Source organism: Sabethes cyaneus, chromosome 2, assembly GCF_943734655.1.
Source record: "Sabethes cyaneus chromosome 2, idSabCyanKW18_F2, whole genome shotgun sequence".
Classification (NCBI taxonomy): Eukaryota; Metazoa; Arthropoda; class Insecta; order Diptera; family Culicidae; genus Sabethes; species Sabethes cyaneus.
In genome coordinates, this window is record NC_071354.1 from 3,668,017 (window position 1) to 3,679,405 (window position 11,389).

Consider the following 11,389-nt stretch of genomic DNA (forward strand, 5'->3'; position numbering starts at 1 on the left):
CATTTTACTTTTCTTCGGGTAGAAGGTTTTCCAGTTTGGGTGTAAAAATCGTGTTTCGCTTTGATTAGTTTTTGATTGGAGCAAATTTCTGCGTTCACTTTTAGCTTCGGTAGTGTTGAACAACAGCGAAACAATCAAAATGGGCGTTGAGGTCATTCCAATCTCCAACGGAGACCGTAAGTACATTTGTAACCAAATTACTGAAATTGCTCCTTTACGTCTGAAGGCAGTGAAGAAGCGGAAATCGATGATTTCCGCTTGTAGTGCAGGATGGTTGATTCTTAAGTATTTTTTTCTGTGCTTTATAGAATCTACCTTCCCAAAGACCGGCCAGGTTGCAGTGGTCCACTACACTGGCACACTGGACAATGGAACGGTGTTTGACTCTTCCCGCACTCGTGGAAAACCTTTCCGATTCACCGTTGGCCGCGGGGAGGTCATCCGTGGATGGGACGAAGGTGTCGCTCAGGTTAGTATTTGTGGGAATTTTCCTCGCACACTCAGGTCCAGTGACCTTTGATTGTCAGTAGAGCCGAGGGGCGAGTCGGTGGTGAAACGATGTTTGATAAAATTAGAACATTGTGTCACATCATCTAGCGGAAGGTGGGGCTCGATGGGCAGTTGGGTAATGATGCGTACTTTTTCGTTTTAGATGTCGGTTGGACAACGCGCCAAATTGGTCTGTTCACCGGACTACGCATACGGTAGCCGCGGCCACCCCGGAGTTATCCCTCCGAATGCTACTTTGACCTTCGACGTTGAACTGTTACGGGTCGAATAAATCAGCCAAATTAACATAATGAAGTAACCGGTTAAATCAGTGAATCAAACAAAAAATAGCATACAAATACGGAAATATTGAAGCAATCCTTGAAACCGGGTTTGGTGTATGAACTTTGACAACTTATTACAAAACTAATATGGGAGGAACAGTAGAATATGCTAAATCTTCATTCAACAGTCGATCATGGGAAAAAAGGTCGCACTTGTAACTGTAGGTTTTCAATCGACACTCACTATCTAAACGAACTTTATCTTTGAACAAAACAAAAAAATTAACAAATCAACAAACGATGCATTTATACTGTCTACTTCTCTATCGATTTTTAGAAAATTTATTATTAGAAAGCCAATTGAGCTCCTGTAGTATCATCTTTGAGATTGTGTAGCGTAAAAGCGAAAAAATCTGTTCCAATTTTGATAGGTCCTTGCGGAAAACATTTCGTAGTTGTGCAAAGAGCCTGCTCTGGCAGTGGGTTTTGGCAATCTTTTCCACGTTTCAACTTCCGTTTTACAATTCCAAAAACATATACAACATAAAAAAAACGTTTCAAATAAAATACAACATAATACCAAACATATATACAGAAAACAGAAAACTAAAAGCAAAAACATTTAAAATTTAACAGTTTAAATGAGAGTCATATACCATTCGACGTTGTAATGCAAAAGAAAGAATTATTCATAACTCTGTATCTCAATTATAGAACAAAACAATAGATGATTACAGTGGAACACCTTTGTCGGTCCGAAAGTTCGCCTTGTCTGCATCAGAAGTGTTTTTCGAAGTTTAATAATCCCCTAAGTCAATTGAAAGATTTGGATGCATTTGTGAATATCCAATTGAATATTTATTTACTAGAAACCGATCGTAATACCTACCAAAAATTTAGTGTCAACTGTAAAATCTGACGACTGCAACTAGAATATTTCACAGACCAAATTTCAAATACTTTAAAACACTCTTAATTAATCCCTTAACTTTTGATCCTCTTGTTCGACCATTCCTTCGCCTTGCTGGTTATCCTCCCGACTAGCTAACAAGAAATACAGTATAATGTAACAGAAATACAACAATTCCACGAAATACATAACAATCGGCAGAGCCACCAACCAGCGGGTCCTAATTGGCCCAAGCACCTGGAGCGCTAAACCATCCGCACGACTAGTAAAAGAACAGCTCGGGAAAGTTATTCTCGTAGATCGTCCGCTGCTGGTTGACTTTCGTGCCGTCGACTGCCGACACCGCCGAGGAGTTCAGCATCATCTGGTTGCCGCAGCTGATCTGCCGTTCGGCGGCCAACGAGTTGAAAATTTCATTCAACCGATTCTGGATGACCTCGTGCTGCGGTTCGGTTCTGCGCACCAAATCTTCGAAAGCCGTTTCACGGAACGTTCGCCCGATGGCTACCTGCCTCTCGTGGGCTTCCCGTTTGGCTGCCTCCGTCGGTTCCGCCAGCACGCGTTTCATCGCTTCGAAGTTGTAGTCCGATGCGAGCGAACGCTTCTGGACGCCTGGCGAGCTGCTGACGGACTCGATGTCGTTATAGTTGTCCACGATGCTGTTACGGGAGGCACCTTAAGGAGATTTAGGAAGATTATCAGTTTACTTGTTACGTGTGATTTGATTAAAACAAATACTCACTCGTATCAACCCATGAATGTCGATGGGCGGACATATCGGTCTGGTTTAGCGCGTACGGCATTCCCGTTTGCACACGGTTGTGCTCGATTCCGGCTTGCTGCAGACACTCGGCAATTGCCAGTTTATCAATCATCAGGTGGGGAAGATTAGTGTTCAACGCACTGGGCGCTGGTTTATCGTTATCCATCAACGGTGGCAGCAAGTAGGATGCTTCCTCCATGCGTGCCTGAATGACTTTCTCCGCATATTCGACGATAGTGGACGTACCAGTGCAGCGGCCAGTTAGAATCAGCAGAGAAATCGCTATACTGTGCAAGTTGCAGCGATGTTTGGGCGACAATTCGACCTCGGTGAGAGCCACTTGCTGAATTCTGATTAAGAAAAATTATATTATTTAAATTTAGTCAATTTATTCTGCTTTAAACTTACCCAAGTACGAACAGCAGGAATTCCTGAACCGTTTCACCGCATGCCATTTCAACCACCATCAAGGCGGCGGTGTTGTACGACGAGCGTAGCACTTCCACGTTGTTTTCCTGGGACATTCCATCGATGATGGCCTGCAGCATGTTCGAGCCGTACTTGTGCGTGAACAGAATGTCCGACCGGGACGGTTGCTCCATCGTTAGGGTCGGAATGTTACCGATGCTGATGGCACTCAGTAAGTGCTGGTTTTGGTGCCGATCAAGCAACTGCTGGAAGATTTGCATGACAATTACCCGGATGGAAACGGAAGAAGCCCGAGCCATCTTCAGCAGGGGCTGCAAGAATGACACGGGGAAAGCCTTCTCGAAGGAAACGGTTCGATATTGAGTGCCAACTTTGAGCAAGGATTTTAGCAGAATATTCTGCAAAAGTTGGTCACCCTTGCTTTTTTTCGAGGGATCCGGAACGGTGTTCATAATGAACAGCATGATTTCAATCTTCTGGTAGTCTGGATGATGATTGGCAAATTCGCCGAGGGCGTTGATAAGTGCTTCCTGATATTGCGTCTCCTCCGGAGTGGATTCATGTTGAGTGCTGACCGAGGTCTTCAGATGAGTAAGGAGATTGTTAATAATATCCAATGCGGAAGGACCGACACTTTCACCCGCGGCAATTGCGATAATTTTAGATAGCACAACAGCCAACGAGGTGCGGGTTTTTGGAGATGAAGCAAGATTCTGATCTAAATGTGACATCAGGGTCTCAACCACAGTGTACGAGTACTGCGGTTGAATCGAGATCATAACAATCCGGAAAGTATCGATTGCAAAACGATTCGGAACCCACAGCTTGTGATTATCCAAATGGGTCAGCAATGGTTTCAAAACGGCACGAATATGGCCGAAGGATGCTCGCGATACCAATTCCCTTAAAACGGCTTCCGCCAAAACGGGTGGTGTTGATGGGGTTGCTTCCTGATCCATCGATTTACTCTCACTTGAAGATTGCATATTGTAAAGCAGCGACGGCACAATCTTCTCCATATGTTGTTTTTCCCAAATGTTTTCCACCAAATCATCCGAAACTGTCTTTCTAATCACACCTTGGAGCCCTTTAATGCCAGCCATTCTAATACTATCACGCAACTCCAAATCTTCGTTGTTCCCGAAGCACATCGAACTAAACTTGGAAATAAAGAAATCGTACCGTCGATGATAGGAAGGCGTATCTTCTTCGATGTTAGCAAACCGTACAAATGAATTCGTTGCCATAATCTGCAACGTCGGGTTTATATCCTCCATCAGCTTTTGCACCATTCGGAGAAAACTCTCGACGAACAGATTCAGAATCTGGGCATGACATGCCATCAACAGTAGATCCATGGCTTCCATTGCAATTTCGACAAACTTGTAACGTTTGCGGTTGATATCCTTGGAAGCTCGCTGGTACAGATACTCTCCGATCCGGTCCAGCTTTTCCGGCGATCGGAGCGAATAGAAGGTAAGTTTTTCCATGTTTGATTTGACCAGGCCATCTTCCGGGTTGACAGGAAAAATGTTATCCACCAGCCGCTTGTAGCGAGGTCTCAGCGCTGAACAGCAGCCACAGCAACCTAATAAGGCGTAAAGAAAAAAGAAAGTGGCCTTCGTATAAACAACTTTATATATCAATAACATTAATAATTAACAGTGATGACTCAACGTAGTAAATAAAAATGGCTGTTTTGAACGATATTTTAAAACCACAAATTTACCCATCATTTTCGTTGCCTCCGGTAAAGGTTTTTAGTGCTGTTCAACGAAAAATTTCAGAATAAGTTTTTTAGCCACCGCACTGCGAAGTTTTACGAGATTTCGAAACAATTTCCACGGTCGAAAAAATTGTACAATTTTGTACCACCCATAACAACACAACAGAAAGATGACGATAGAAACGATAGAAACGAAAACGAATGAGCCAGATCGGATCGGAGAACTGTCAGTCGCTTGAATCAGCTGCTCAATTAGCAGGGATGTGCTACACTGCACTATCTATCTAATGCAGGGTTGCTCATTGGGACGATTTGGAAAGTGAGACAATACCATGAAGACTAAGTAATTTTGAATAAATAAATATTTTTATATATTTATTCCGCGCAGTGCCGTGCCGTGAAGATAAGCATAAGCATAGGATACCGCCCGTGTGCTGCTACTCCGTTACTGACCAGGACCGATGAAAATTGCGAAATGATGGCTGGAAAAAGCATACTTGGGACAGCACGCTATTCCTCATTGTGCAACTTTATCAGGTCCCTGCATGCTGATCAATACCGACGCCGGCCACGTCCGAATGCGGGTCCTGGTGGGATGGGAAGGAATGTTAGTCCAATTCTTGTTGCTACTAAAGACTATAGGAATCCTCTGCATCTTCACAAGTATTTCGAAAAAGGAATTGGTGTTAGTAGATGGGGGGAGCTAGTTGGACCCTAAGTTGATAAGCATTTCCTCTTAAATACGCCAATATGCAGAGATATAGCACCCTACACGCTTGTGCCGTGCCGTGAAGATGTAGACAAATCAATCAACGCAATGCCGGTTTCATTCCAGACACTGAACATCTTACTTCCAATTGTAGGCGAAAATGAAACGCTATAGTTTATTTTTGACAAAACTTCTAGTTTAGGACTTAATCAAATCAATCATGTGAAGAATCAGCAAAATTGCTTTTTAGATTTATTGTTAACAAACATGCATGAAGACTTTTGTGTAACCGCCTCATTGACTCCACTATGGAAAAACGAAGCATTCCATACAGCCATTGAATTTTCTATATTTGTACATGAAAATAAGAGACCCCTTGATTGGGAATATGAAGATATCCACCAGGTTTGGCATACACTTTTCGCTTTGATTTTGCTCTTTTGATTACTGTTCCTCAGCCAAGCAGAATTTGAAAAAGTGGTGTATGGGGCAGTTGTAGAACTAGTAATTATCTATAATATTGCTGAAGAAAGTGAAGTTTTATCTTTAGTATTTACGGCGCTGTAGCGCAGCAATGCCGTTGGTAGCAAAAAGAGCGCTCTTTTTGCTACCAAGAGGGTAGCAGCCTTATAGAGCCATAAATACAAAATGCGCAGTAATTCTCACTTCAGCAATATTGTAGATAATAACAAATTCTACAAACGCCCCATACATCACTTTTTCAAGTTTAGCTTGGCTGAGATGCAGTAATCAAAAGAGCAAAATTGAAGCGAAAAGTGTATGCCAAGCCTAATGTTCACCAGTTTATTTGGCAAATTATGATATCATTAAATGTTGTCTTAGCACATTAGATTGGCAAACCCTTCTCAATTGTGATGAAGGTATCGAAACCTCTATAGAAATCTTTTACAAATTATTAAATGAAATTATAAATGAGCATGTCCCTCTAAAGAAAGTAAGGCGACATGGCTATTCAAAATATCCTATTTGGTTTAACCAAAAAATAAAAAACTTGAAAAATCGCAAACAAAAAGCCCATAAAAGGTACAAGAATAATGGCAGTAACGCAAATCTGGCCCTTAGATATTTGTAACCAATTAAATGTAGTCATTGATACTGCATTCGAGCAATATAATTCCAAAGCCGAAAGTGAATTAAAACTTCATCCAAAAAATTTCTTAAATTATGTAAAAACTAAATTGAAATCGAACAATTATCCGACAGAAATGTATCTCAACGAAACGGTTGCTGATAACCCAGATGAAATTTGCAATCTATTTTCAACTTTTTTTCAAAGAACTTATACTGCTTTTTCGGAAACAGATCGGGATTACAGATATTTCGATTTCCTCCCAGAATTTTCTACTGATATCAATCGAACTACTGATGAAAAATCGAAGCGCATGTTATTTTAGAAGGTTTAACTAAGTTGGATGCCTGGACCCGACGGTATTCCTCCCGTGTTTTTGAAAAAGTTAGCATTAGAACTTACAGCTCCATTGTATTGGCTTTTTAACATGTCACTAGAATCCGGCAATTTCCCTAAGGCATGGAAAGTCTCATACCTCATTCCAATTTTTAAAAGCGGTAAAAAATCTGATATAAGTAACTATCGAGGTATGGCTATTATTTCTTGTATTCCCAAACTTTTTGAAGCAATCATTAATGAATCGTTGTTCAATCAAGTCAAAAATAGAATATCTAATATGCAACATGGGTTTTCTAAGGGCCGCTCAACTAATACAAATCTAATTGAATTCGTTAGTTATTCGCTGAATGCAATGGACAAAGGGAGCTATGTAGAAGCATTATATACTGATTTCAGCAAAGCATTTGATCGTGTTGATATACCCATGCTATTATTCAAATTACAAAAAATAGGAGTCCAATCAGATCTGCTTAAATGGATCGAATCCTATCTGACTAATCGTCAGCAAATAGTCAAATTTGAAGGGAAAAATTCAAACCCTCTAGAAGTAACCTCTGGAGTTCCCCAAGGTTCACATTTAGGCCCTCTTTTGTTTATTTTATTTGTGAACGATATCTCTTTCTTACTGAGAGATGTTAGGGTATTAATATATGCCGATGATATGAAGCTCTTTTTTAGAAATAACAAGCGAGGAGGACGTCAGAGTATTCCAGCTTGAAATACAGGTTTTCTATATTTGGTGTAACAGAAGTCTTCTTCAACTTAACACTCATAAATGTAGATTACAATTTCTCTAGGAAATAATTCGGTTGAAAAGTGTGAAAAAATCAGAGATTTAGGAGTTATATTAGACTCAAAATTAACATTTATTGAATATTATAACACAATTATCAACAGAGCTAACAGTATGCTAGGATTTATAAAAAGATTTAGCTACGACTTCCGTGACCCATACACAATAAAAACACTATATCTTGCATATGTGCGGTCAATATTAGAATACTGTAGCATAGTCTGGTCACCATTTTCATTAATACACCAGGAACGAATAGAATCAGTACAAAAACAATTCGTGCTGTTTGCTTTGCGTAAACTAAATTGGACAAGCTTTCCTCTTCCCTCTTATGAAGCCCGCTGCTTGCTTATAAATATACAGACACTAAAACAGCGACGTGAGTTCGCCAGTGTCATTTGTAAACGATATTGTTTCCCACCGTATAGATTATATAGAAATTTTATCTAAACTCAGCTTTTATGTACCGAACCGTCAATTGCGGAACCGAAATATATTTAGCATAAGTCACTGTCGCACAAACTATGCCAAATTCGGGCCTTTAAATCAGATGATGATCGCCTATAACCAACATTGCGAAAATATTGACTTTACTATGTCTAAATTAAAATTAAAACAATACTTTAATTCTTCGCGTTAAATGCAAAAAATGTAAGCAATATTATGTAATTAAAAAGTTACACTGTTCAGTTTTCTTTGTAGATTGTATTGTAGTAATAGAACTAATATAATATAATAACTAATGTAAAAGGTCTGCTATGATTTGACGACTAAATAAATAAATAAAAATTAAATAAATAAATAAATAAATAAAGCGGAAAGTGCTATTGTTGTTCTCGCCAGACAAATTTACAATTAATTAAACGCAGTCTCTTTGGTTCAGTCAGTTCGCAGCCACCGCCGCGTATTCGTATTCTGATTGTTTCTATTGTACGGACAAATTGTTACAGTCATATGGGCGTTACTCCCCCCTTGTCGTCAGCAACCTCCGGTCATCAGCTCCTTCTTTTGTCCAACCGTCACTTATGGGAGAACCATCCAAACATTTCGGTCCCCCTGTTGCCAACCCCTTCAGTTCTGATTCCCTTATGTCAAGGAACATGTGTACCAAGTTTGATGAAGAACGATCAAGGTGTTTCGGAGTTATGGCCTCCCCCCCTATTAGGGACCCGCCCCCACCTATTAGGGAACCTCCCCCTCCCCTTTTTGTTGACCCCTCAGTGCTGATTCTCTTATGTCAAGGAATATGTGTGCCAAGTTTGATGAAGAACGGTCTAGGCATTTCGGAGTTTAGGGCTCCCACCTATTAAAGACCCTCCCCCACCTATTAGGGAACCTCCCCCTCCCCTTTTTGTTGACCCCCCAGTGCTGATTCTCTTATGTCAAGGAACATGTGTGCCAAGTTTGATGAAGAACGGTCTAGGCATTTCGGAGTTTGGGGCTCCTCCCTCCTATTAGGGACCCCCCCTCTTTTGTCAACCCCCCAGTGCTGATTCTCTTTTATCAAGGAACATGTGTGCCTTGTTTGGTGGAGATCGGTCAAGGCGTTCTGGAGTTATGGTGGAACATACAAACATACAAAAATACAAACATACAAACATACAAAAATACAAACATACAAACATACAAACATACAAACATACAAACATACAAACATTCAAACATACAAACATACAAACATACAAACATACAAACATACAAACATACAAACATACAAACATACAAACATACAAACATACAAACATACAAACATACAAACATACAAACATACAAACATACAAACATACAAACATACAAACATACAAACATACAAACATACAAACATACAAACATACAAACATACAAACATACAAACATACAAACATACAAACATACTCACGCTCACTTTTATATATATAGATATGCATTTTATTCAGTTAATACGAATATCAAGAAGGTTTTTGAAAGTTATGTTTGTATTATTGCTTTAACGTTTAACCAGTTGCAAGTTGCACGAATAACACTCTAGTTTAACAAAGAAAACATTGCATACTATTGCCACTTGAAAAATAATGTTTTTGTAATGCCAAGGTCAGTAACATGGTCGACTCTGCGCAAATCAAGTCCATCAATTCGGTAACTAAAAAGAATCGGATATTTTAAGCGGTAAAAGCTTGCATCACCTTGCATTTTGCAATACTTATAGTGAAACAGTTTTGTTTACACCAAACAGTAAAAACATCGAGTCTGCCAGAAACAATTTCAGGTTATCAGCATATACAAGTCTGCAACCAACCCCCAACGGGAAAGTGACGTCGTTGAAAAACAGCGAAAAAAAACAGCGGTCTCATATTTCTACCTTGCGGAACTCCAGAGGTGTTCGTGAATTCCGAAGAAATACAGGAACCAAGTTTTATATGCAGTATTCTACCGTTCAAGTACGAGCTTAACCATTGTATCATCTGTTGAGATGCACCGAGCCGGGAAAGCTTGCACTACAATATTGCATGGCCAATACGATCAAAAGCTGCTTTCCGAGTCAATTACGTCTACTTGCTTCTTGTTCTTCATTTGCGAAATGCAGGACGAAGTAAATTCCTTCAACTTCGTGCATACGGAACGACCAGGAGCCATGCTGTGCCGTGGATATATAATTCTTTGTGTGGGACAACATCACTCCACTTACGACTATCTCAAACAATTTTAACGTAGCCGCGTAAGGTTAGTAATTTCACGATAGTTCCTTACGTTTTGACGGTCGCCATGGAATAATATTATTTAAAAAAAGCTCCTCACAAATCATTCCATGATGGTGGCCAACTCTACAGAAAGTAGAAAAAACTATTTTAACATTAAGAAGTTTCCACGTTGCATCAGCTGCTTAGGGAACCACCCATCGGTCACACCGCAAATATCGGTCGCCTGCGATGGGCTGAGCACGTCGTGGGGGTGTCGGACGACAGCCCGGTTGAAAAAGTTCTCAATAACGATCCGACTGGAACGAGACCGCGGGGCGGACCCTACGCAGACTACGTGGTGGGCGAATTGCGGCCATAGATCGAGTGGAATGGAGACGACTTCTTCGTACAGCCGAGGAAACCACGGCCTTGAGCTGATTAAGTAAGTTAAGTGAGTAAGTTTCCACTTTCGGTTCGACTAGCGACTACCCAGCTAGCATTTTCATATGTATAAAAAAGGTAAAAATCAGCATTACGTATAGATATACATGCTAAATAAATCGTATTTCATGTGCAAAATTGACATATCCGTACTATTTTGGAGGCGATATACGTGATTACGAATAATTTTGAGCGTTACGACTATATTAGTATTTATATACGATAATATCCGATTAAGCGCGAGTCGCTCCGTACTACTCTACGATTTTGTGCTGAAAATCGTATGTATGTCAGTCATTATCATTATATACGACAGAAAATCAACTTGATCCCACTTAATCCAGCTTTAGTTACGATTTCGAGTTTGTTAGGAGATATTTACGATAGTTTTCGTACATTGATATACGAGTTGCTGCTAGCTGGGTAGCGACTAGCGATCAAATGGAATACGAGTGACAGCGAATTAAAATTTACCCTGTCACGTCACGTGGCTCGCAGAGCAAGCCCTATATTGAGTGTGGAACAGCTATCGATCCGTCAAACGATGCAATAGGTGACATTTAAATCTTAATTCGACCATCTGTGGGGAAATAACTATCGAACCGCCAAAAGTTTAGTTGTTCAATTTAGTTGTTAGTTAAAATGCTTTACAGCCTTAGTACTGTGAAGTATTTATGATTGAAATTAAATTCCACATTCATTAATTTAAATACATGCAGTCACACAAATATTTTAATGTTGTGTCATGAGGCGTTGAAT

At 40.1% G+C, this 11,389-nt stretch overlaps 2 protein-coding genes across 2 annotated transcripts; one reads left to right on the forward strand and one right to left on the reverse strand.

The window, feature by feature from the left end:
• On the forward strand, positions 1-1,497 carry LOC128734801 (peptidyl-prolyl cis-trans isomerase Fkbp12). Its single transcript, XM_053829152.1, has 3 exons — positions 1-176; positions 309-469; positions 653-1,497. The coding sequence occupies exons 1-3, from the start codon at positions 140-142 to the stop codon at positions 779-781; spliced, it is 327 nt and encodes a 108-aa protein (XP_053685127.1). The 5' UTR covers positions 1-139; the 3' UTR covers positions 782-1,497.
• A 114-nt stretch (positions 1,498-1,611) lies between these two features.
• LOC128734050 (protein EFR3 homolog cmp44E) lies at positions 1,612-4,762 on the reverse strand. The gene is made up of 4 exons (XM_053828030.1): positions 4,605-4,762; positions 2,855-4,463; positions 2,426-2,796; positions 1,612-2,358 (listed from the first exon to the last, which is right to left on the reverse strand). The coding sequence occupies exons 1-4, from the start codon at positions 4,609-4,611 to the stop codon at positions 1,946-1,948; spliced, it is 2,400 nt and encodes a 799-aa protein (XP_053684005.1). The 5' UTR covers positions 4,612-4,762; the 3' UTR covers positions 1,612-1,945.
• Between the last annotated feature and the right edge of the window lie 6,627 nt (positions 4,763-11,389).

What these genes read in the sequence shown, in the direction of transcription:
- LOC128734050 (XM_053828030.1), bottom strand. An exon ending in TTCCTGCTGTTCGTACTTGG is followed by an intron (nt 2,797 to 2,854) that starts GTAAGTTTAAAG and finishes TTTCTTAATCAG; the next exon opens with AATTCAGCAAGTGGCTCTCA. An exon ending in ACATTCATGGGTTGATACGA is followed by an intron (nt 2,359 to 2,425) that starts GTGAGTATTTGT and finishes AATCTCCTTAAG; the next exon opens with GTGCCTCCCGTAACAGCATC.
- LOC128734801 (XM_053829152.1), top strand. Translation starts at nt 140, where the DNA reads ATGGGCGTTGAGGTCATTCCAATCTCCAACGGAGACC. An exon ending in TCCAATCTCCAACGGAGACC is followed by an intron (nt 177 to 308) that starts GTAAGTACATTT and finishes TGTGCTTTATAG; the next exon opens with AATCTACCTTCCCAAAGACC. An exon ending in GGGACGAAGGTGTCGCTCAG is followed by an intron (nt 470 to 652) that starts GTTAGTATTTGT and finishes TTTTCGTTTTAG; the next exon opens with ATGTCGGTTGGACAACGCGC.